Source organism: Podarcis vaucheri (genome assembly GCF_965113315.1).
Source record: "Podarcis vaucheri genome assembly, chromosome: 6".
Taxonomy (NCBI): Eukaryota; Metazoa; Chordata; class Lepidosauria; order Squamata; family Lacertidae; genus Podarcis; species Podarcis vaucheri.
This window is the reverse complement of record NC_138764.1, coordinates 77640720-77665872: the sequence shown is the minus strand read 5'-3', so window position 1 is coordinate 77665872 and position 25153 is coordinate 77640720. Positions and strand designations below refer to the sequence as shown.

The 25153-nt window shown below is 45.9% G+C and overlaps 1 protein-coding gene across 1 annotated transcript; it reads left to right on the top strand.

The window, feature by feature from the left end:
* Positions 1-27: 27 nt before the first annotated feature.
* On the top strand, positions 28-25015 carry E2F1 (E2F transcription factor 1). Its single transcript, XM_082225738.1, has 7 exons — positions 28-942; positions 9715-9805; positions 11662-11881; positions 13815-13967; positions 15019-15133; positions 16125-16332; positions 19399-25015. Exons 1-7 carry the CDS (start codon positions 715-717, stop codon positions 19641-19643), a joined length of 1260 nt encoding a protein of 419 aa, XP_082081864.1. The 5' UTR covers positions 28-714; the 3' UTR covers positions 19644-25015.
* The last annotated feature ends 138 nt before the right edge of the window (positions 25016-25153 follow it).

Genomic DNA, 25153 nt, shown 5'->3' with positions numbered 1-25153 from the left:
GACGGCGCCCTGCTCGTGCTGCTTTCGCGGCAAAAAGGATTTGGCGCGCAAACGTGTGCGGGGCCGGGACCAGCTGGGAACAATAACAGTGCCTGGAGCGGAGCGGACGGGTCCGGCCGAGCGCGGGAGAGAAGGGCGAGAGGAGCCCGGCTCCGCGCGGGGCCACCACACAGCCGAGCGGGGCAGGGCAGGGCGGCTGGGAAGTCGGCGCTGGCCGGCCGAGCGTAGGCGGAAGGGAGCCCTGCTGTGCGCCGTAGCGCCCTGCCCTTCCCCGCGGAGACCCGCGCCTTCGTGGGGGCCTCGCAGATGACCCGGGAAGCAGCCTCGGCGCCCTCCGCTCTCGGCCTGGCCGCCGCCGCCTCCTCTCCGCTCGCGGCCCTGGCCGGCTGCACCTCCGCGGGACACCATTTCCCGGGCCTCTGCCCTTAAAGGAGGATGGGGCGTGTTCCTGGCTCCCGGCCCCTGCCATCCGGCGTCTCCCTGCACCCCCGCGGCCAGGACGGTGGCCCCGGCCCGCTGACACGGCTCTGATTCCCGGGAAGGGGGAATCAAGACGGCGGGGTGGGGTGGGGGTGGGGGAAGAGGGATCCTCCGGATTTCCTGCGGTGCGTGGGGGAAGGGAGGCAGAGGAGCGGGCAGGATCAGGCCTTTCCCTCACCCCTACCCACCCCACCCAGTCTCCTGCGAGGCATGTGAGTGCCAGCGTTTTGTACCATGTCTCTGGAGGGCCTGGGGGTGACCCAGAATGTGGCGGACCTGGAAGCCCTCTTGAGGGGCGCGGAAGCCATCCATGTGATGGAGCAGCAGATCGTGATCATTTCCACCCCAGACCAGCTCTCCGCGCCCGGAGGAGAGAGCGACGCCGAGCTGCTGCTGTTCGCCACTCCGCAGCCCGCCAGATTGGAAACGGCGACGCAGAGGCCTGCTCTGGAGCGCCCGCCGGTAATGCCACCCGCTTCCCCGCTGCTGCTGCTGCTGCTGCTGCTGCTGGCTCCTAGGAGAGCAGCAAGCTTTGCCAGCAACGAAATGTTTTGAAGCGTAACTTGTGTATAACGTTTATATATATATATATATGCACCCGATGTTCTAGGACGCCACGGAGATGGGCATATAATATAGATGCCCTTTGTTTACCACTGAATCGTGCTCCATCCTCCACCGGGGGCATGGTGCAAAAATGTAAAAACTCTTGTGACCAACAGCAATGTGGCAATCTTTAGACTTTACACTCAGGGTAATGGAACAAGTTGCAATCTCTATAAGACCTTGTAGTTGGTTTTGCCCATATGTTGGGGAATAAGTGGTTAACTTCTCAGATTGCCTCCCTGCCACCAAATATATATATATATATATATATATATATATATATATATACTTTCAACTTGTTGCTTCTGTCCAGGATCAGCTACCTAGCAAATTCCAGCACTGCTAAATAATATGAGAGCCATTGTGTTAGAGGCCTTTCTGATCCTTTTCTAGATTGCTTATATCAGTAGAAGGACAGTTATATCTGTGAGTTGATACAGTTTTCTTTTAATCCCATGTGGCTTTGTAAAGGCTTTCCCTGTGCCTGTAATTACAGGAGAGATGTGGGGAGAGTTTCAAGACTGTGACTGAAATAGTGCCTCTTAAACGTGGCATATGTAGCAATCTCGTAGGAAGGGCAGAGTGCTCGTGAAGGCATGCAGAGAAATCATTAACTAGAAGGTCTAGGCTTCAAAATGTTACATTGTCGAACTTAACGCTGCAAGGTTGTCCTGTCTGACCTAGATAGATAGACACCCGGTTGTTGTTTTTTTCTGAGCCTGGCTGCAGAACTTGCTGGATTGTGTCGAGTCTCTTCTTTCAGTGCAAGCAGCCTGCAAATGTTGTTAGTGAAGCAGCTTAACTTCCTGTTACAGGATGTCAAGGCCCAGAGTTCTGTGCAACTTGTTCTTAACAAAGACAAATGTTTGGCTTCGGCTTTGTTGTGCAGTCGCTTTCTTTAGAGCTACATACTCTGAGGTATGCAGTGCCCAGCCTGATGTTAAACAAAAGGAAGACCTACCAAAGGGAAAGCTATTGGTAATAGATTTGCCACCGCATTGCAAAGGAAGGAAGTGGCAGGAACTGTGCAACTTTGGTTTCTGTTCTATCAGGCTAGTGTCTTTAAATGTGTGTGAGAGAAGGCGACGTATGTTGTGCCCCTAAGGATGGGCAGACCAGTCTATTTCCAGTCCATGTCAATTGGGCATGAATTAACATGTAAGTCTGTCTCTGCATTCATCATTGCATTTCTTTCTCTTAAAAAATCTGCACGATTTTTTAAATGCATATTTTATCACAAAACAAGCTACTTAAATAATGTTTCTATTTCAATGTAGGCATTTGCAAACCTATTTTATAATAAAATGCCGTTCTAATGCATTTCTGTACATTGTTTGAGCCAATAAGTATTGCAGAAGTGTGCAATCTGAAGGATAATTATGCTCTGATCCACACATTAATCCAAGAGGTTTGGATCAAATTAGTTTGCACAGGAATTCACAGAATATCTCAAGCATTTCTATATGTCCCTTTATTTATGTTAGGGAGCATATGCATTTACATATATACAAGAACCAATCTTAAATTAGTTTGTGGCTAACAGTTTTAGCACTGACTGACTGTGCTATGTTTTCTTACTATTGTGTATACTGGAAAAAGAGGCATGAACGCTGCAATAAAATGACACAGTTTAGGAATATTGGAACATAGTGTGTACAGAGAAATAGGCAGATCTTCAAATGGTACTGGAGATGCTGTTGTGTGAATCAGTATATACACTATAGTAAGGAGCTTCTATGTGCTGCATTGTTTATAGTATTACTATTGACTATAGGACTTAGAGGGTTAGTGATGAAGCATGTCTAACTAGTTGGAAGTGACAAGTACAGTTTTGTCTCTGTGTTTCTAATATATAGCATAATCACTAGTTGTAGCATGTACTAGATGTTGATAAGAAGCTAGAGGTCCTGTTGGAAAACTGAAGGCCAAAAAAACCCCACCAAACCCTTGCAAGAATGCTGAATTTGTCAGAAATTTATATAAACATATTTGGTTTAAAAGAATTTGCTGGATCCTGAGACCCAAAACATGGGGCAAGCACATTCTCTAGTAGAGAGAGTGTCAACAGAAGTTTTAAAAAGGAGCAAAACATTCAGCAAAGTGAAGCATGGGAATTTAGGCTGCTAGACCCTTTTAAGATCATGTTTAGTCTGCTTACAGCAATCTTCCATTTCACTCCCTCTCTCAATGAACAGACCACACCATTAGTAAGTTTAAATGCTTTACCTACAAACTCCAAAGATTAGATTGTTCCATGTAGCAGCACAAAGAACAGAGGTAGAAAATTATTGGGTTTAAAAATACTTCTGAGCATACAGCCTGGGCTTGAAGCGAGCAAGCTCAGATGCGCTGCCTGGTCTGCTTCAGATGGTGGAAGAGAATGAACAAAGACACTTCACTTCACCAGACTCAGGCCTGAGTCTAGGCATACAATTCTATGGTCTTAACCCCTTCATGTGTTAACTACCCCAAGCTTCCTAGTTACATTTGATTGCAGTTTCCCACAGGATTCACTCTTCCAGATTGGTTCACTTACATTCTAAGTGTAGGAGCAGCAATTGGCAAAGAGAGGAACCTTCTTCAGGCCTTCTCCTCTGCACATATACTTCCACATTGAAGAGAGGATGGGCAAAGCCTGCTGGCCCTGTCCCAACATCCACATGTTCAGTGTGACGTATGACATGGGTAGCCTACACACCTGCGTTTGTTAGCAATTGCATGGAGGTGCAACTGTGTATACATAGGCTCCTGTTTGCAGACATTGCTTTGAACCCATGGGTGTTTGGGGGTAGGGTACCAAATGTTGTGGGCAAAACCGGCAGTCACTGTCCCACTTCTCCATGTGTTAGTATACATTTAAAGCATAAAGTGCTTAACATAACCCTGCATAATAATAAAAGTAGTTTACTAATGTATATCTGTCCGCCCAAACGCATTCAGTGCATGTTTGTTGCTTATTTTGTCTCTCTCCTTGGAGCTTCTTGTGAACCAACATAGCAGCAATTCAACAAGCAGAGTTTCTCCATCAACGCATCCCCATGTTGCAGGAAAATGCTGGTCAAGGAACCACATCTGTAAGGGCAATGGGAAGGCAACAGTGTAGGAAGTAGGAGAAGCCTGCACAAGGAGTTTGACTAGGGCAATAGTGCTTTCCCCCCATGTCCCCCGTGGTAAAGGTAACGGGACCCCTGACCATTAGGTCCAGTTGTGGCTGACTCTGGGGTTGCGGCGCTCATCTCGCTTTATTGGCTGAGGGAGCCGGCGTACAGCTTCCGGGTCATGTGGCCAGCATGACTAAGCCGCTTCTGGCAAACCAGAGCAGCACATGGAAACGCCGTTTACCTTCCCGCCGGAGCAGTACCTATTTATCTACTTGTACTTTGACGTGCTTTCGAACTGCTAGGTTGGCAGGAGCAGGGACCGAGCAACGGGAGCTCACCCCGTGGCGGGGATTCGAACCACTGACCTTCTGATGGGCAAGTCCTAGGCTCTGTGGTTTAACCCACAGCGCCACCCGCGTCCCTTGTCCCCCGTGGTAGTTGGGGTCAAAATAACCCCCAGAACAACATACAGGGAGGAGAACTGGGGTGTTGGTTCTTTCTGGCCAGCTGAAATGCTTGTGCTGAGGCAACGATTGCCATAGCACTATGTTGAATTCCTACCATATACTGGTGCTTATACAAATAAACACACAGGGGAGCAGGGACTGCCTGCCCCTCCAATCCCAGTTGAAAGACATGAGGTTGTAAACCTGGTCTCTTTCCCTGCCTTCTCAGTTGGGTTGGCTTGTCAGAAATGGAGCCAGATGCTTAAGGGACTTACTGTCTTCTGTAATGAGACAGCTGGCAACAAAACATGGAGCCATGGTTGCCCTTGGCTATATTGTGTGGGATCCTGCTCCTACAACTGTCTGCTCCTGGAGAACTGAAGCTGTTGCTGGAGTTGGCCAGTGCAAGGGAGTTGATGGTTGCCATTCCCGTTGCTCTTTCCCAGCAGGCAGAGCAAGGGAGGTGATGCTCACCAAAGCTGCCTGCATCCTCCTCCCACAGAGGCCCTTTTCTGTTGAGAGGGGCCTGCAGTGGGCGGCCGCTTTACAGTCGGCTCTTTGTTTTAAATGTTTGGGTCGGGAATCTGTAATGAGCCTTCACTTTGTGTTGTCTCATTGGGGTGCCTGTTGTTCAGGGCAGGACTGAAGATGTCTGGTTTCCCCGCCCTGTTGGTGCTGCTGTATTCAAGCCATGTAGTAGGTTTGAGGGCATGACCTTTGTGGTTGCATGGAGGAGGATGCCAGCACCCCCCAGAACCTGGATTTGCTCAGTTTGCAGGGATCTGTCATTTTGGAATGGAAGCGAGAAAGGAAAGGCTATTTTTTAAAGAGTATTCCAAGTCAAATCTTGAAAAATATTTCAGATCCCAAGGTGTCCAGCTTTTCAGTTTTGGAGAACCAACATTAGGCTTTCTAGGCCCTCAGATTTGTTCAGGGTTTTTAGATGCCACACCTTCTAAGTTTGCAGAAACTCAGATATAATAGGCGCCAGAGGCTTTTCAGCTTTGCTAGGCTGGAATCTCGTGGACACTTTGACTTTAGTGCCTCTCTTTACAGTGGGCAGAGACAAATGGGTTGTATACAACACTACACCTACTCAGAGTAGACCTGTTGAGGTTAATGAAGCTAAATTAGCTGTGTCCTTTAATGTCAGTTGGTCTACTCTAAGTCAGACTAGAATTGGCTACAAACCATGGCCTTGTAATTGATTTGTGTCACCTTGAGGTTATTTTTCTGGGTTCCCTACTATATGTCATTGCTGATGTCATTGTTTGATTTGAACCCTAAATTTGTGTCTCTTAAAAAAAGAGCCCAACACCATACAAAATTATTTATTTCTTATTAATAGTCTCTTGCTACAAAAAAGTGTCAAAGTAATATACTCTTCCCGGCAAAGCACACAATATCGAATTTAAAATAAACTGGAAAATAAAAAGAACATTAGTAACTAAAAGTGCAAATCCTGGAACAAATGCCTTGGCAAAAAAGCCAGTGCTATAAAACATTTTCTAGCAATGCAGTTAATGATCAATACAAAATCTTTAAAGTAATATATTGGTAGGCAACCAGGGGATAATAAACCCACATTTTAGCACAAAATGCACACTTATGCCCACCCTCCAGCAACTGATATACAAAACCATGTGGATGTGACATAAAGGATGGCAAATCCACCACAGAGTCAGCATAAGCCAAGAGAAGAACTAAGCATTTCCATTTCATATGGTAATAGCAAAGGATACGTTACAAAAAAGACCACGGTGCACCAAGACCTGCTTATGGCCACACTGTTGATGTTAATGCAATAGCAAAAAAGGAGGAGACAGCCTACACTGCTCTCTCATCAAACTGCCAGCGGTTGTGGCTTTGTAATGCATCCTGAAGCACACTCACCTGGCAACAGTGACACAGCGCACTAAATCCTCTGGGTTGTGCAGCACCAAAGTCTCAGCCACTCACTAGGCTTGATGTTTCAGGCATCTTCTCCAAGTTGTTGGAGAAGACGCTCCTCTATCGCCCTTTCTCTCCAGCTGTTCTCCCATCTCTGCCCTGTGCACTGGTGATGCACCAACCTTGGCTGTATGTGTTAGTAGTAATAATAATAACAACAAGAAGAAGTTTAGTAATATGTTTCCTGTTAACATAAAAATACTATGGACACGGCAATCTAGAAAGGGGAATGCCTGGGTGCAAGATTTCATTATGACATAAATGTGCTTCAGGTTGACAGGAACAGGAAAGCACATTCCCAAGACCAACCAGGTCATGCACATTAAACAGAGTATTCTTTGGGACAGAATTAAAAATTAAGCTCCCTTGCTGAAAGCGCAAGTTCCAACTCTCACCCCATTTAAAAGGCATTCTTGGCATCACATGTGAAGGCATCTACAGGGCATGTCTACTCTGCAGACCTAAACTGGTTTAATTGCTATAGCTTCCCACCCAGGGCCCCTAGTAATTCTGGTTTTGCAACGAGACAAAAGAATTTCTAATTCATGCCGGATTCATGCTTCCATTTAAAGTGCCTGTACCTGAGGGATTCATTCAGGTATGGCCAACATTTACTCCTTAAAGCATTTTTAGCATGCTGCGAGTACTTCTGCAGTTAACTGTAAAGCACTCTATAGAAAGTATTTACTTGCAGGATGCATGAGAATATACTTCCTTTAATAAGTAACACCTTCATTCCCACCTTCGGCTCGTCATTTTGTCTTAGCTGCTGGGAAAGAAGCAGTCTCTTTCTTTTATCAGTAGTTGGACAAGTGGAAGCAGTGGAATTTGACCTGATGATTGCTTTAGATCCTGGAATTGCCAGGTGAGATCTCTCAGCGTTGCTGCTCCCCGTAGCCAAGAAGCAAGCTGCTCACAAGTGTTTCAGGCCTTCATCAGAGACAGAATAGTGCTGGAGTGAGCCTCGATCCCGTTACTAGCCTCCCATGTTGAAGGGAAGAAAACAGAGAGACCATTCCTGGACAGTAAAATGGAACAATTAATAAATCGAAGCCTTCAGCCGGAGTTCAGTTTGGAAAAGAATTCTATCTCTCTTCCCATGAGGTGGTTCTCAGCAAACACCAGCACTGGAAAACGAAAGAAAAAACTAGATGGTAGGGTTATGTTTGCGGCTATGCCTAGTGTATTTCAGTCATTGGCAAAAAAATGCAGATGGTATTTTATATTTAAAACTTCGTCTATCAAGCCTGTCTTGTTAACTGTCCACAGGCATTGCGGATTTCCTAATGCTTCCTTTCAGAAGAAGCAAATAGGCTTCCAGAAAGCGGAATGTCCAGGCTTGCATTTGCTTTGCTCTCCAGCTGTTGTAATCTCTGGGAATGGATAGACCTGAGGATGCAATCTTGTTGTGTGGGGACCTATGAGCTGTGCGGAAATTGTACCCACGGAATAAACTAAAAGATGGGCTGAAAGGAATGGAGAAATCATTCTGTCCTTATGGTTGCAGACTGGCAACCCATTTCAATCTAATGTACCAATTTATCATCTTCTTGATAGTTACTCTTCTTAATCTTTTATCTACCTATACTTGCTGCAAAGCTTTTCTTTGTAGTGGTCATCCTTTGTAGTTTCTCTGCTACCTCCTAACTAATTTCCATCTACCTCCTTACTAATTTCCATCTATGTTAGCAATCATTTAATAAGGTTGAGTTGGAAAAACAGGATCATGTTGTAGGATGTTATCTTAACTTAATGACAACTTAATTTGTTGAAGTTTTGTGTCTGAATCACTGATTAAAGAGAATATGACTTGTTGCTTCTCCCAGTTTTAGGGTTGTCTGTGGAAATGTCTGCTACCTCTATTATGGGACTGAGGAGCTTTTGGCCCTCCAGATGTTGTTGGACTGTAACTCCCAGTAGTTTCATCCAGTATTTACAATAATCAGGGATGACAGGAGCTGTAGTTCAGCAATATCTGGAGTATCAAAAGGTTCCTAGCTCTGCTCTGCTAGTATGACTTCTGGTCTTCTTCTTCAACACATCAGGTTGGAGCAACTTCTCTCTCCCTCACTGAAACATCCCAACCAAGTTGGTTGCTCTGTAAATAGTAACTAAAGTGGGATTCTCAAACCAACATATTGCAATTGTGCTGTCCTTATTGGATTTTTGTTTGTATAAAAAGTCCTGCATCTTTTGCTCATTGCTAGGCAACCTCATAGAGATTTGTTGTTTGTGGAACTCTAGTGGATTATGTGATCAACTTCTATTAGGTCAGTACTTCAGGTCTCTGTGGCCCAAGATCTTGCCATCTCTTACTCTTCTGTTTCAGGCAAGAGGTATGGAGTTACGAGAGCTTAAAGGTTTATCAGTTGTTGGTGTTGATGACTGAAATATCACTGATGCTTAGGTTCATTGAAATAATACCTGAGACTTGCAAAATATAAGCTCTCCTTACTCCACACCTTGAAAAGAAGCTGCACAGAAGAAAAACTAAAAATACGCCATGACCAGAAGGCCTTATGTTGCTGAGTTGTTGATCATGAGCAGTGAATAGTTTGGACAGCTTCCTAAGCTTTTCCTTATTCTGGGCAATAGTAGCTAGAGTGCTTGTGAATGGTTCTTGGTAAGCAAGCTTCTTGTCTATGAAAAAAATAGCAATTCCAATTGCACAATTTCTTCACACATTACTTTCTCCTATGGTTTTAGACAGTTTTGGTGATGTCTTAGGGCTATGTTTACAGTTGCAGAGAAACTATATGATACAGCCTTTGCTGTATCACTTCTGTTTGGAAGTGGGAGACTCTCATAATAAGAGCCCAGCTGGATCAGGCCAAAGAACTAAATAGCCCAGCATCCTTTTTCCCACACTGGTCAGCCAGATGTCCCTGGGAAGCTCACAGGGAGGACAGGAAGTCAGTCGCTCTCTCCCAACAACTGATAATTCAGATTGTTAATTCATAGTGCCTTTGAACATGGAGATAGCACATAGCCATAGAGATTTCGTCCTGTTTTTCAAAGTACTCTTGGGCTCTTTCTGCTTCACAAACTCTTCCTTGTTTTACTGCATAGCTGAAATGAAATTACAGCTATCCACCAACCTATTGCAAATCTCTCTCTCTCTTCTGTTCCAGGTAAAACGGAAGCTGAACTTGGAGACTGACCACCAGTACATTTCAGAGAGTGTTCATGCAGCCCGAGGAAAAGCGAAAAACCCTGTCAAAGGTGCTAGTGGCCAGAAGGGAACCCTGTTGCTTTTAATCAATCCACAGATTTTTCAAGATTTCCTTTTCCCAGTAGTTAAACAGGGCAGGACTTCCTGTTAATAGAGCAGTCTGAGCCTAGAAGGCGGCTGTGGTGCTTTTTGGGGGGGGGGATAAGCAATTACAAGCCTTGTACATCATTGGGGGGGAGGTTGGGGGGTAGCCATTGGAAACAAAAATGAAGTGATTCTCCCCCCTTTAAAAAATAGTTATTTTTATTTTGGCAACTTACATACCCCTTAGTTACAATCTTCTCTAAGCAATGTACAGGTAACCCAGGTAACCCAGCCATACATTAACAGTAGAGACATCAATTACAACTATACAATCAGATTTCGGTTAAAATGGTACAGAAATAAGTGCAAAGAGACAAACGGCTGAAAGACAGAAGTGAAAGAACCACTACAAAAGAGACAAATGGAGTCAGGGGAAAATAGGAAACCAACTATGTCGCTGTAAAAATCTGAAAATCCTAATAATAGTAAGTGCTAAAGCTGATGTTTGACACTAGATTTAGAATCCTAGAAATCTGAGCATTCTTGGGGTTTTTTTTAAAAAAAAAGTGAAAAAAGAGCAAGTTTCTCACAGAACTGCAGTTCTGGAAGGGACCCTAGTCCAACCCCCTGCAATGCAGAAATCTTAGCTAGATCTTATATGGCAGGTGGCCACCATCCAACCTCTGCTTCAAAACCTCCAAGGAAGGAGATTCCACCACCTTCCCAGAGAGGCTGTTCCACTGTTGAACAGTTCTTACTGTCAGAAAATTATCCCTGATGTTTAGTCAAAATCTCCTTCCTTGTAACTTGAAGCCATTGGTTTGGTTCCTAGCCTCCAGAGCAGGAGAAAACAGGCTTGCTCCATCTTCCATGTGGCAGCCCTTGAGATATTTGAAGATGGCTGTCATAGCTCCTCTTTTCCAGGCTAAACATATCCAGTTCCCTCAACTGTTCCTCATAAGGCTTGCTTTCCAGACCTTTGATCATCTTGGTCTTCCTCCTCTGCACACGCTACAGCTTGTCAACATCCTGATTAAACTGTGGTGCCCAAAACTGGACACAGTATTCCGGGTGTGTTCTGACCAAGGCAGAATAGAGTGGTACATCCCTTGACCTGGACACTGTGCTTCTGTTAATGCAGCCTAGAAGATCATTCACTCTGTTTTTGCTGCTGCATCACCCTGTTGACTCATGTTAAGCTTGTGGTCCACCAAGACCCTTAGATCCTTTTCTTGTACTGTACCTAAAAAGCTGTGAAGATAGACATGAAACTATGTTGGCCCTGGCACCTGACGTCGCTGAAGCTGAAGGGAAACTGGGTAGGATGCTACAGGGGACTGCAAAACTCTGCTTGCCTTACCTAAGGAAGTTTTCTGCTCCTGCTAGCAAGAGACAAATACTTGTGCAAATCAACCAGAAGACATGGCCAGTTCCTCTTTTGGTTGCAGTGTAATTGGTGGATGGATATCTTTCAGACTGTAGACTGATTTTTATAATGCACCTTAATGGGTCTGCAAATCTTTGCTTTTCACCATGAGCCCCTGCCGCCTCCTCTGCAAAACCCTTGGGTTAACGGGGAGGTCTTGCTGGAGCCCTCTTTGAGAAGCCACGATCTTTATATTTTATCTGGTGCCTCGGATAGCAGAATTCAAGGCATTGGGGGTTTAAATTCTGAGCCAAACAGCAGTAACTTGGGGAAATGCTGCTTGATTTGCGATGCAGCCAAGCATCATGAGCTGGACAAGTTCACACATTCAAAGCCATGCAGTGGCAAACCTTCAACAACGTTGCTAGTTGTAATGAAGTCATCATTGATCCTCAGGGGTGAAGTCTCCTGGAGAGAAATCCCGCTATGAAACCTCCCTGAATCTGACCACCAAACGTTTCCTGGAGCTGCTGAGCCAATCGCCTGATGGTGTTGTGGATCTCAACTGGGCTGCAGAGGTGTTGAAGGTGCAGAAGAGGCGGATCTATGACATCACAAATGTCCTGGAAGGTATCCAGCTGATCACCAAGAAGTCCAAGAACCATATCCAGTGGTTGTAAGTAGAATGTCACCTGTTCCTTTGGGTTGCCCTATTCTGATTATATTGGTTTTCCGAATTTCTCCTGGCCTTAGGAAGTAACCAACTTCTTGCATTTGCTGTAGGAGACTTGCCTGCTTGTCCTTTTGGAATGTGTCTCTTAGGAGAAAAGCATTTGTCTTCATTTCTGTTGTATGAAATGAAGTTTGGCATGGATAAGGCTTTCTGTGTTGTGCAAAATTAATAGGGTAACACTTGAAGATGAGAGTGATAACTATACTGGACTTAATACAGCTCCTTTTGTTAATAGTTCTCATTTACAAGCATTCTTCTGTGAGTGAATGTCATCACAAGGACTATATATGGAGTCAAAGACTTAAAGAAGCAAAAGTCTACATCAAGAAAACTTGAACATGGTGCCAGAAAAACTGAATTCGGCTATCTATGTAAACTACAAAATGAAATGTACATACTTTATGGAATGTGCGTAAAATGTGCTGCTTGTCATAAGGATGGGCAAACAGCTTTGCAGGGCAGTGAAATCCCATCTCCTGAACAACTGGGAGTCCTGCTGTAGAGTGTACTTGCACCTCTGCTCCATCCGTGCTTTTGAAGCTGCACCAGTATTTATTATTATTATTATTTGAATAAAATGTGCTTTCCTAGATATGTTTATTGAGAACCTAGCCTCTCACTACAGAAAGGTCCTAGCTCAATATTGGAGCATCTGCTTTGCATGCAGAAAACCCCAGGTTCAATCTGTGACATCTCCAGGTAGCACTGGAAGAGGTGTCTGTCTGAAACCCTGGAGAGCCACTGCCAGACATTGTAGACCAAACGAGCAAGATGGACTAATGGTCTCATGATTTAAGGCAGCTTCCTATGATCTTATGACAAAATGAAATGAGGCTTAACTCCCAAGTAAGTGTGCATAGGATTGCCGCAAACCCCATGGAATAAAATAGGACTACCTTATGAGTAAATATGGCTAAGATTATGCTGTTAAGCCTGACTTAAGCTAAAAAAACCCCTGCTCTTCTGTCCTTTTGAATATTTTATTCCCCTCCTGCACGGAAGAGATGATCTTACAAAAAAGTCTGTGTATATAATGTAATGCAAGAAGTGTGGTATGAATGTGTTCATCTGCAATGTATGCTTGATCCATGCCATGCTGTAGGAAAAATGTGCACCACATCCCATCCTGATGTGGGGATTATTTGAAAGTGTAGAGATGGTTGTATATAAACATTCACCAACGTTAAATGAATAGCAGATGAAAAGTAGTATCGGATAGAGTTGACCAACTTTCAGAGTTGGCCCAATGTGACTTCCATGTTGCTGCACCATAAAACTTCTAATATAAGTACCTGGGCATTCACTAACCCTGCACTGGATCAGTTTTGACAACAACAACAACTTAAGATGTCTTCTGAATGTCAGGTAGTTGTTTATCTCTTTGACATCTGATGGGAGGGCGTTCCACAGGGAGGGCGCCACTACCGGGAAGGCCCTCTGCCTGGTTCCCTGTAGCTTTGCTTCTCGCAATGAGGGAACTGCCAGAAGGCCCTCGGCGCTGGACCTCAGCATCCGGGCAGAATGATGGGGGTGGAGACGCTCCTTCAGGTATACTGGGCCGAGGCCGTTTAGGGCTTTAAAGGTCAACACCAACACTTTGAATTGTGCTCGGAAACATACTGGGAGCCAATGTAGGTCTTTCAAGACCGGTGTTATGCGGTCTCAGTGGCCGCCACCAGTCTAGCTGCTGCTTTATGGATGAATTTTAGTTTCCGGATCACCTTCAAAGGTAGCCCCACGTAGAGCGCATTGCAGTAGTCCCATGTGGGACCATAGAACATGCTGTCTATTCCTCTTTTTAATATGCCCCCTGATGTTAGGAGACAGCAGGTCGCTGATGAGACCATTCCATCTTGACTTGCCCTGTTTCCTTTAGGGGAAGCCGGACTGCTGTGGGGAGCGCCAGCAAGAGCCAGGGGTTGGTGAAGGAACTCCAGGATCTTCAGGCAGCAGAACAGCAACTGGACTGCCTCATCCAGATGTGTACTACACAGTTCAAGCACCTCACGGAGGACCCAGAAAACAAGCAATATCCTTGTGTGGAAGGTGGAGGGGGGGTGCTTTTAGCAGACCGGAAGATGCAGAGTTGGGCTCCTAGCAAGCAAGTCCTAAAGCACTAACCAGGTGCAGCAAGAGTGCCTTCTTCCAAAGAGGTAGTTGCACCCCTGACATTCCAGGACTGGGTGTTGGTGTTTTAATTTGTACTTCCCCACCCTGTGAGCTAATGGAAAATCCCTACCTGGCTGCTGGTTAAGACTGTGCATTGTCAGTGGAACGGAGAGCTGTGTGAGAGCGAGAGAAGGGTGGCATTGAGTCAGTCAGATGTTGCTAGTTGATTTTTGCCTGGCAGCTCTGTAGCCGAGCCTGTTCCTGATAACACGACTTGGATCCCACCCTCTGTGACGGGTGCAGTGCCGTAAATGTGTCACAACTGTCACATTTAACTCAGTTTCAACGTATTCCTTTGCAATCCATTGAAGTTTGACCGGGAGGCACACAGCTCATCTCCAACACAGCCCACGCTTTATATATAAGCAAGTGGCTTTTCTTCAGGATGTCTGGTGGAAGTAGTTGAAATGATCATCTTCATGGTCCTAAGGATTAGGCTGATGGGCTTGTTGTCCATTTTGAATCATCCAGGTGATATCAGAGAACAATGTGGAGCAGAAAATTGCCCCTCACTATCTCCCAAAGTGTTAGCATTTTTCTCCAAGAATGTATACAGTTAACAAGGAATTGATTGTAATGGAGGCTGACACCTGTGCGAAGCCATTATAGTGCAGAATCCACTGGGAAATTGCACAGGCGGACTCTGTGATGCTGATCCATGGATGTACAATGTCCATGTTTGGGAGGCAGGGGAAAAGGTGCCCAAATGTTAATGATGCTTTTTAAAAATAATAATAATGCATTTTTATTGGGGGGGGGGGTTCTATTGCAATAACAAATGATTTCTTGCTGTGTGGAAAAGCTATACGTGGAAGTCTTTGTTTCCCAAAAGCTAGTGATTTGGGCTTGGTAACTTAGTGCTTAGCATGTAGTCTGTCATCCTTCTCCTGGCAAAACTTAACTGGGCACACCTCAGCTTATGTGACATGCCAAGATCTGCGCAGCATTGCAGACCCTTCTGAACAACTGGTGATGGTGATCAAAGCACCCCAGGAGACGCAGATGCAAGTCTCTGACCCGGCAGAGGTAACTCTTCCTGGTCGCTATAGGGCCATTGTGCACAGAGTGCTTTCTGCACCAGCTCCTACCAGCTGAACCGGTCACTCCCTTTGCAGGAGTCTGTGGTGACTGATCCAGCTGTAGCCAACCCTGAACCAATGGTATGGCTAAGAAATCCAGTCTTCAAGAATCATAGGCCAATAAGGATCCTTTCTTGCTTGCCTATCCAAGGCAGGATTCTCCATGTATCATACTGATCCAAATTACGTCATCTCCAGTAGACAGATCTGGAGGCAAGAATTAGAAAAACATTAGATAGCTCATGCAGCTACAAACTGTATGGAAGGGTGGAGAGGGGGTAGCCAGTAGCTTCACTTTAACTGGATTAGCTGATAATGGTGAGTAAGAATCAACATTCATTTACCCACGGAGCCTTGTTGATACAGTGGTACCTCGGGTTATGAGCTTAATTCGTTCCGGAGGTCCATTCTTAACCCGAAACCGTTCTTAACCTGAGGCGCACTTTCACTAATGGGGCCTCCCGGGCTGCCAGTGTGTGATTTCCATTCTCATCCTGGGGCAAAGTTCGCAACCCGAGGTACTACTTCCAGGTTAGCGGAGTTTGTAACCCAAAGCGTTTGTAACCCAAGGTACCACTGTAATAAATCGCTGACCACCAGAAAAAGGCAGCTCAGGCAATGTTGTCTCCGTCCTTCCAAATACAATTGGTGAGCTAAGGGGGAAATTCCCATGGGCGTAGTAGACAATGTGAAGCTAATGCTGCACATTTGGGGAGTAGCCCCCCCCCCCAATCCAATCCAGGTTTTGTAAAACCCTAATTAATCCTAATGTCCACCCGTTAATCCCCACATCACTGGAATATAGGTTAAGTTCCCACCATGTTTTGACCATAATCTCTTCTTCAGGGGAACAAGCTGGTAGGGAGATTTTTCCATTACAGAAAACTATTCAGTTGTGTAAATGTCTCCTTAGATGTCCACCTCTTCTTCTTTTCCAGGCTTTCCAAATTGCTGTGAAGAGCACCCAGGGCCCGATAGATGTGTTCCTGTGCCCAGAAGAGAGCTCTGGAGTCTGCAGCCCCACCAAGAGTCCATTGAAGGTGGCTTCCGAGGAACCTTCCCCAGGGTCTTCGCAAGCAGCAGCAGCTCCTGCACTTCTGCGTCCTTCCCAGGAAATGAACTCGCCATTGCTGAGTGCAGACCAAGGTATGTGGATGGGGGAACAGGGCACCTGAAGGTCCCTTTGGAGCATGTTGTGATTGGAGGCTGTATCAAAGCAGGTCAGGATCTGAGCCTGTAACGTCTCCTATAAGAGTGCGAGAATTGCCTTGCTTGGTCTGACCATGGCCCATCTAGTCTGGGTTTCTGTGTACAGCTGGGCCCAACCAGGTACATTGAGAAGCTTGCAAGAAATCCATGGTTGTGCTGGCTGTCCCTTTATTTTGTCTGCAGCAGCTGATACTCCAGCCCCATCGCACCATAGGTCATAGAACAGGATGCAGAGTGGAGTGTGGGAGCAGTTTGGGGGCTTGCAAGGGCAGGCTTGGTTTGTGGACTGTGGACAGATCATTGGTACACAAACACAGAAGATGTTGTATTTTCTCCATATGAACCGACCTAGACCCTGCGCCCGGCAACTTGAGAACGGGACTTTTCTGCAATGGCTCTCTGCTTGTGCTCTCCCCAGGGAGGCTTTCCTAGCCCCTTTGTTACATATCTTTAGGTGCCAGGCAAAAACATTCCTCCCCTCTCAGGCCTTTGGCTAATTAAACAAGACCATAAACTGGTGTGGGTGGGTGTGTAATTGTTTTTGTTTGTTACTATGTTATGTATTTTTGTGTTTTTATGCTGTAAACCACCCTGTGATCCTTGGATGACGGGCGGTATAGAAGTTTTTATTATTATTATTATTGTTGTTATTATTATTATTAGTCTCCCTCCCCCCATAATTAGATACATCTTCGTATCTAATCTTGAAAGCTGTAATAGGACGTAAGATTTAATTAAAAGGAATATATTTCCAGACCTCCAGTAAAAGCAGCCTAGATCTCCACCAGGGATAGGAAACCAGTAGCTCTCCAGATGTTGCTGGACTCACAACTCACACCAGCTCCGCAATGATCAAAGGTTAGGGATGATGGGATTTGTAGTCCAGAAACATCAGGAGGGCCACAGGTTCCCCTTCCCTGATCTAGACTGAAACCCAATCGCTTGAGAACGATATGCTAGGATCAGGAGCATCATTTTTGTGTGGACTTTCATCTTTTTGTGCTGTGTGTTGTAAGCCAGTGGGAGGGAATTGATTCCTGTGCTTCCCATCTTAGCATTCCCTTCTCGTAACTCAATAGATTTCATCCACTCTGGTTTTCTGATGAAAAAACCCAGAAGGGTCTGCCTAGTGTAAACTCTGTTAGCAGCAAGAGATCCAAGAATTCCTCTCTGTCCAGTTGTTTAACCTAAAACCTGCTCACCCCAACTTAATGGGTGGAGTTGCGTGGAAAATATGTATTTTGTGCCTACTGAAGTCTCCGTATAATCAGATCAGGAATGTTAGGTAGGGCTTCAAGTGGTCAAAGGGGAAACATTCTGTTCTTCCTCTTTCCCTCCTGGCCCTACCCAAGCATTACTGCACACACTCCTAATGCTGGACTTTCCTTTCCATCACCCAGATATAGGAAGCTGCCTTATACCAAATCTAACTCTGTACTGTCTACACCGACTGGAAGCATATCCCTAGGGTTTCTGCCAGGGGTTTCTTCCTAGCACACCTGGAGAAGCTGGGCATTGAGCTCTGGCCATTCCCTATGAGAGGCTAATCTCAACAGGTTCCTTGTGCTTTAGGCCTGATGGTTCACTGTGGCTCCTAGTGATGGTTGACAGGCACTACTAGGGCAGTTGTGCTTAAAGGAGGAAGTATCCACCCTAACTTTTCTTCTAAACCTGGCTTTTGCCCACACTTTCCGTACTTTTCCTTGCCTGAACTGACCTGTGGCATTTTGGAACAGATTTCTGCCTCGAAAGAGCAGAACACAGTCTTAAACATGCTCTTTTCTGTCATGGTGGCCTTTCTTAAGAAGCTACCATAATCTCATCTGCTTTGTTGCTGGGCTCCAGGTTTCCTTTTTCCTTTTCTTTCTTTGCTGAGCCACCTGCCTTCCCCATGGCAGTGACAAAGCACAATACTTAGCATTGCTTGGGATGCTGCATGCAGCAGCCCGGGCTGGGGTTCCCTACCTATGGGCTGAGTAGAAGTAAGACCGCAGGCTGAATTTCTGGGAAGGCACATGGAGAGACAGTGTGGCAAGGAGGTCAGTGTCATGACTCAGCAGTTGTGCCTGGTGCCTTTGTTTCATTCATTGCCACTGCTTGGTAGGGCTAGATAAGGAGTCCATAGGCATGTTAGGCGTATCAGAAAGGTACTGACAAGGTTGGGAGTCAAGGTTGTTCATCTTTTGCAAGTCTCTGACAAGGGAGACTGCAAGTTAATGTGGCTGCGTACACACACACACACGGAAAGGGGTGGAAGATGCACTGCCAAACTTGAGTACCAGATGATCAATGGCCACAATGGTTGTGTTCTGTCTCCACTGAATACCAGTGACTGGGACGAATGTTATGGCACTCAGGTTTTGCTTACAGGCTTCCCATAGGCATTTCCATGGGAAATGAGCATCATTGGCAAGAGTAAAAGCTTTTAATTTACTCAGGCCTTTGGGATATAGGGAGCATTATCACTGACTCTGCTGCTGTCAGTTGTTCAAACTGCTGCTGCTGGTGTTCAATTCAGTTCTTGTTTTATTATTGCATTTATGTTGTTAGCCGTCTTGTGCTCCTTCAGGAGGAAGGGAAAGATATAAAACTGATGAGTGGGAGTCCAGTAAGTTGCTGCATGCATGGAACAAGTTCTGTTCATGCAGTGACACTCTCCATGCCCCTAAATATTCTCTGGAGGGTTGGAGGAACCCTAGAACAGGTTTAGGGTGAATGCAAGAAGTGCACGGCGAGGGAGGAAAAGAGTGGGGTAGGAAACATCCCACTGCATGAGCAAACTTTGTTCCTCACACACATACCCCACTTAGCGCTATGTTGAATTTCGTTCAGTGTAATGAAATGAAATAAACGGTGGGCAGGCACCATGTGTTGCCTGAACTGACCTGTGGCATTTTAAATGCACACTTTAAAAGTTCATTGTTCATTACCCAGAGAAGTTGACTGTGGCATGATTAAAAAATAGAAGCAATGAATGAAACCCATGTGTTTTGTCTTTTGCAGAGCCCCTGTTGTCTAGAGAGAGCGCGTTGCCACTGAAGTGCCCTGCGGATGACGTGAACCTCTCACCACTGGCGTCCGTGGATGCTTTGCTCCAGCAGGGCAAGGAGGACTTCTCAAGCTTCCTACCTGCCGAATTCATTGCGCTTTCGCCGACCCAGGACTATCACTTTGGGCTCGAGGAGGGCGAGGGCATCAGCGAGCTCTTTGACTGTGATTTCGGAGACTTGACTTCCTTGGATTTCTGAGCGTCCTCAGGTGGGGTGGGGTGTGGAGCGCCACTCAGCTGGCCCTGCCCCACCACGGGGCATCCTCTCAGAGCTGACGTCTGAATGTAATCACAAGGCCAGCTGCAGCCTCCTCGGCCGATGTGCTGCAGGGAGGACTCCAGGGGGGAAACAGAAGGCAGCAGTGGCCGGGGTGTGATTCAGTTCTTGGCTTCCTGTCGCCAGCCGCCTCGCTGCGTCTGAAGAAGGTGGCTGTGAAGCTAATGGCTGCTGTGAATGTTGCAGGCCCCTTTCTGTGGCCTTCCAGTGGGCCTGCTGCGTCCAGGCCCACAGTAGTAGTGTCCAGGGCCATCTTGATTCTCTGGTGCCATGTTTTGACTCTGTAGGGGCAGTCCTAGTAGTTAATGCTGTTGCCCTAGCAACAGCTAACTTAACTCTCGCTCAACCACTCATTTCCCCAATTCCTCTAAACTGAATTTTGCTGTGGGCAAACCACCCCACCCCGTGCCAGCTGTTTGTCGCTCCTTACTGTGAACAATTTCTTCTCTTGCCTTGGAAACCACGGCGGTCAGAAGAGTTTCTGAGAACACGCGCTCCTCCTTCCCTTCTGTCAGCAAAGTCTCTGGGGTGTAGGGCAGTAATGGCCTGGATATTCATTGCGAGAGGGGCATCTCTCTCTGCCAGCCAGCTGTGGAAGAAAAAAAGGCAAGAACAGTACTTCTAAGTAATAATTGGTGATAACCTGACACCCCATTGTCCTACAGACCAGGTCATTCTGGTTGGCTGGCACCGAGACACCAACAATTTGCAGTTTGAGGATCAGGGGTGATGGGGGGGGTAGGGGGAGTTATTTTTGCCGGCAAGGTGTAAACCTGAGATTTGTAATCCTGAGGTGAAATAATGGCCATTTTGAGGAAAGGAAGCCAAGTGTGTAGAATTGTGCAGGATGGCGCTGAGGGAACCTTTCAGTAATTCTTTTTTGGGCAGCGGGGGGGGGGGAGCTGCTCAAAGCTAGTGAAACAAAATAGATAATCAGATGTGCCTGAAGAGTTGCTTCTCCCCCATAGTTGTTTATATATATATATATATATATATACTGGTTGCAAAAGAAAAGTGAATATAAGGAAGCCAGGAATGATGGGCTGAGTTGTTTCTGGATATTAGCCTGGGGCATGAGGTCCTACTCATGATAAAGCTTTAAGGAGGATTCTATATAGATTATTTATTTATTTTGGGCTCCCCTCACCTCACCTTTTTATTTTTTATTTTTATTTTATTTTTTGGAAGGCCTCTGAGTCTCCCCACCTTTGTGTGTAGAAGAAGTTCATTTCTGGGGGTGGGTTCGGTGCGACTTTTTTTTAAAAGAAGAAGTAGTGGGCTAGATGGCCATTGAATTTAGCTGTCGCTTCTCTTTTGATGAGCACAAGGCAGGAGGGGATGGTGATTAAGGTAAGGTCAGCCAAGAACGTTTTGCTTCATCAGGAGGGAAGCAAAATGGCTTGTTAGTCTCCAGAAAGGCAAGGAATTCTGTTTCCTGGCTGTGGTGCAGTTAATAATGTAAAGCCGTATATGACAAATGCCTCCCCCCCCTTTTTTTTTTTGCTTGGAGACCTGTTTGACCCTCCCCTGCAAAGCAAAAGGCGTGAATACTGACTGACCTTTAGTCTGTGCACTGCCCGAACATCCCCCCTCCCCCTGTGCTAAGCACTATGGGGTTTTCTCCAGAAATCATGAATTCATACTATTTATTTATTATTTATGTGGGCTCCATCCAGTGTTTCTGGAAGGTTAAAGGGCAAGTGAAGAGGAGACTGCATGAAGTGGACCTCTGCATGTCCAGGCATGCAGGGAAAGAGGCCATATTGTATCCTGGTAGAATAGCTAGCCTAGAAAAATGAGGAATGGAGGAAGAGAGTTTGAGAAATGAGTAGCCGGCGTGTTGTAGATGAGCTGTTGGGGTCTGGTAGGACGAGGTTGCTCTTGTGTCCCATCCGTGTGGTGGGAGGTGTGGCTGGTCAATATTGTTGTGCTGAAATGCTATTTATTGGTAGAAAAATGAACGGCAGGTTCATCTTGTACAGGAATACTCCGTGTTGAGGAGGAAGGGAAGGGAGAGAGACACATACAGCGTTAGTTACAGGAGTCTGAGGAAGGACAAGCATCATCCTGGGCTTGTCCATTTTGGTAAGTACCTTCAGTTGTTGGGAAGCAAGGATAAAAAGGGTGTGAATGTTGCCGGCTGGATAGCATATGACAAGGCAGCTCTCGGTGCTGTCCCCTAGGTGCCTTCCCTTTTCATTAGCCTAGCAAATTTCAATTACTAGGACTCACCAAAGTGTTCCCCTGCTTTGAAAGGGTCCCTTGCTTCACAAAAAAGGCAGCTGGGTGGGTGGGTGTGTTTGTGTGCAAAGCTTTATTACTCAGCAACGTTGGTGCCTGTAGGCATTCTTTGTGGTGTCAGTACATTTGTGGAACAGCCCTATCCATTTGGGCTAGTTTTATAAGAAAAAGAAACTGTGTGTGCCTGTTAGAATGAGAGGGCTACAGACCCCGTAATGCATCGTGGCACTGGGTCGCACATAGCCTAAAACCATGCTGGAAGTTCTTCTTCTGTCCGAGGGGGAAAGTAAGAACAATGCCTTTTTGAATTAGGCTTTTCCTGGCTGTCATATACAGAAAGGTTCTTTAGCCCTCCTTCGGTGTTTGGATTGGGAGTATTTAGGTCACATTCACGCCATGTTTTTAAAGTACCACAATACTACTTTGCATAGTCATGGCTTCCCGCAAAGAATTCTGGGAGCTGTTTAAAAGTTACTGAGGAGACCCTCCTTATTCCCTTCCCATGACTACAATTCACAGAGTCCCCTTCGAAGAGGGATTGAGTGTTAAACCCCACTCTGAGAACTGCAGCTGTGTGAGGGGAATAGGGGTCACCTAGCAACTTTCAGCACCCTTAACAAACTGCAACTCCCAGAATTCTTTGGGGGAAGCCAGGACGGTTTAAAGTGGTATCATACTGCATTAAATGTATGGTGTGAATCTGGCATTAAGCTTTGTAGGGGCTGTGAGTGTTGCCCTCTCCTCTTCCAGCCATTGTTCATTCAGAGTTAAGGTGTGCAGGGATTCTAACAGTGGGATGCAGTTCGAATACCTTCCATTGGTATCTCTGATTTCCCAGGGTTCCCAGTTGCCTGAAGGTTGTAGCTGTGTCCTACTGAACATGGTTAGAATCCCCCCTCAGGCCCTCTGTGCAAAAATGCACAAAGAGTAGGTGAGGAAAGGGCAGAGGCAACATGTACATACCTCTGCAGAGTATGAGCTCTTGGTCATCCACGTGCCTGAAGATCCCTTTGTTGGAATTGGACAGCCCATGATTTTATAAAGGTGGAGACACATACTGCCAGTCAGGCAAATATTATGCCTGCAACATGTGTTCTTCCCTCCTACTGTGTAGGTCATAGTAAAACTGAAACAACCAATACTTCAGAGTAGCCATCCTGTGCCTAGACTCTGTAGTCATTGCAAAAGGAGAAGCAGCTATCTCTCCTAGCCGTCTGGTCCCCTGCAAGTAGTCCGCCTTGAAGCAAGTGTTAGGAGTTATATTTTCCACAGAAAATACACACGCACACAAACACAGACACACGGGTGCCATGGTGTGGTATTTTAAATATCTACCATTTTCTAGTTCAGATCAGAACTAGCATTGCAGGACTTGGATCGCTTGAGCTTGAGCTACTTTCCTGTGCTACAGCTGTCCACAACCTGTCGCCTTCTAGACGCTTTTGGACTACAACTCCCACTGTCCATGGCTATGAGGATGATGGGAGTTGTAGTCCAAAATGTCCCCAAGGCAACAGGTTGTGGGAAGGCTGCTCTATTAGGTTAGGTGCAGAAGAGTGAGGTCTGATTATCTCTCTTCATTAAGACGTGGCTACCTTCTAGGGAATTCTGTTCCTCCTCAGCAAAGGCCAGTGCTTAGACCAACAAGCTGTTGCCATAATGTGCCACTGCTTCCAAATGGCTTGTTGAGATGAGCTGTTCCTCTTGGTGTGCCTGTTCCATGTGCTGCTTTACTGTTCTTGGTGGGGACGGTCCTTTTCCAAGGGTTTGCCCTGTTCCTGACTCAGAGCATGTTCCCTGATTCCTACAAAGTGCCTGATGTTTCCATACCATAGCACGTTTCAGAGGCCTTTTGAGGTTTTGATACACTTAATAAACTTTTCCCCAAACTGGTGATTGCAAAAGCCAGGAACAAACCAGTATCATAAAGCATCCTTCTGTTTTATTTATTAACCTTACATCCACTCTTCCGCCCAACATTTGCCCTGTTGACACTTCTTGGTTTTGCTGATGGAACCCATTTGTTGTCGCCTGGCGAAAAGTTACGATGAGTAGCACAAAGGAACAGCACCTCGCAGCCTGTGAGATGTTGGTGTGTGCCGTGCAAGTTGATCTTGCATGGTGGAAGAGTCAGACTTTGTGTGTGTGTGTGTGTGTGTGTGTGTGTGTGTGTGTGTGTGAGATATTTGCATAAAGTTCAGCAGAGCCTCTTTGGTTGAAATGGTGGCCTATAGGCCTACAGAACTTTCAAGGAGTTGACAAGGGGGAAACCAGCCACTTAACTGTAGTGCTTAATATGTATTTTGGGGGATCCAGGTAAACTCACGAATAAAAGAGCTAATGAATCAGGGGGCTGTTTTGAGAAAAGTCCTATATCTGATATTCCAGGTATCTTGAATTTAAGCATGGATGTCTAGCTACAGAAAGTTCTGCTGGTATCGACCCACGAACCTGTTGTGAGAAGTGGCAGCAGATTGGGGAGGGGGAGGAGGATGGGAGCAGGCTCTCTCCCTCCCTGTTTTTTTTCTAACCCAGATGAGAGCACTTATAGAACACATATACCAATAGCTTCGAAAAGCCTTTATTTACTGGAGCAAAGAAGTAAAAGCCTAGATTGTGTATGATTCTTCTTCTCCTTCCAGTACGTCTCAGTTACTACTTCCAGTGAAAAGTATGGGCAAGTTCAAGTAGAGATTGGCTTTTGTCATGTTGTTTTATTAAAATTGGAAGCACAGCAGAGGAGAGAGGGTGTCTTCTGCCTCGGCAAGAAGGTGTGTGTAGTTTGTCATGGAGGTGGGTGCTTAATGCATTTTCAGAAAGCGATGCCATTCAGTTTGGGCGGCTAAAGGTTGCTGGGATATTGTGGTGGTTCTTAAGGATTGCACCTTTTCCTGTAAGTGCCAACCACGAACTCTGGGTCCTTCAGCAGCCAAGCACCTAAGTGCATTGCAAAAACTCCAGCAAATCCCAGTGCCTGAACATTGAGGGCAATGCACCTCTGTGTGCCTTGTTCATTATCTGTGCTTTTAGTTTTAATAAATACTTCTACTTCATTTTCTCTTTGCTCTGCAGTGTCTCTTGTTGTGATTTTTAGAACCCTTGGTGACCTCTGTGGGGGTATTTTAAATAAAGCCTTTTGTCTCAAGAGAGGGCTCCACTGTTCTGAACACCTCTGGGTTCTCTGCTGCATT

Coding starts and splice junctions, on each gene's coding strand:
- E2F1 (XM_082225738.1), top strand. CDS start 715: ATGTCTCTGGAGGGCCTGGGGGTGACCCAGAATGTGGCGGACCTGGAA. Junction 11,882..13,814: donor AAGAACCATATCCAGTGGTT/GTAAGTAGAATG, acceptor TGTTTCCTTTAG/GGGAAGCCGGACTGCTGTGG. Junction 15,134..16,124: donor AAGTCTCTGACCCGGCAGAG/GTAACTCTTCCT, acceptor CTTCTTTTCCAG/GCTTTCCAAATTGCTGTGAA.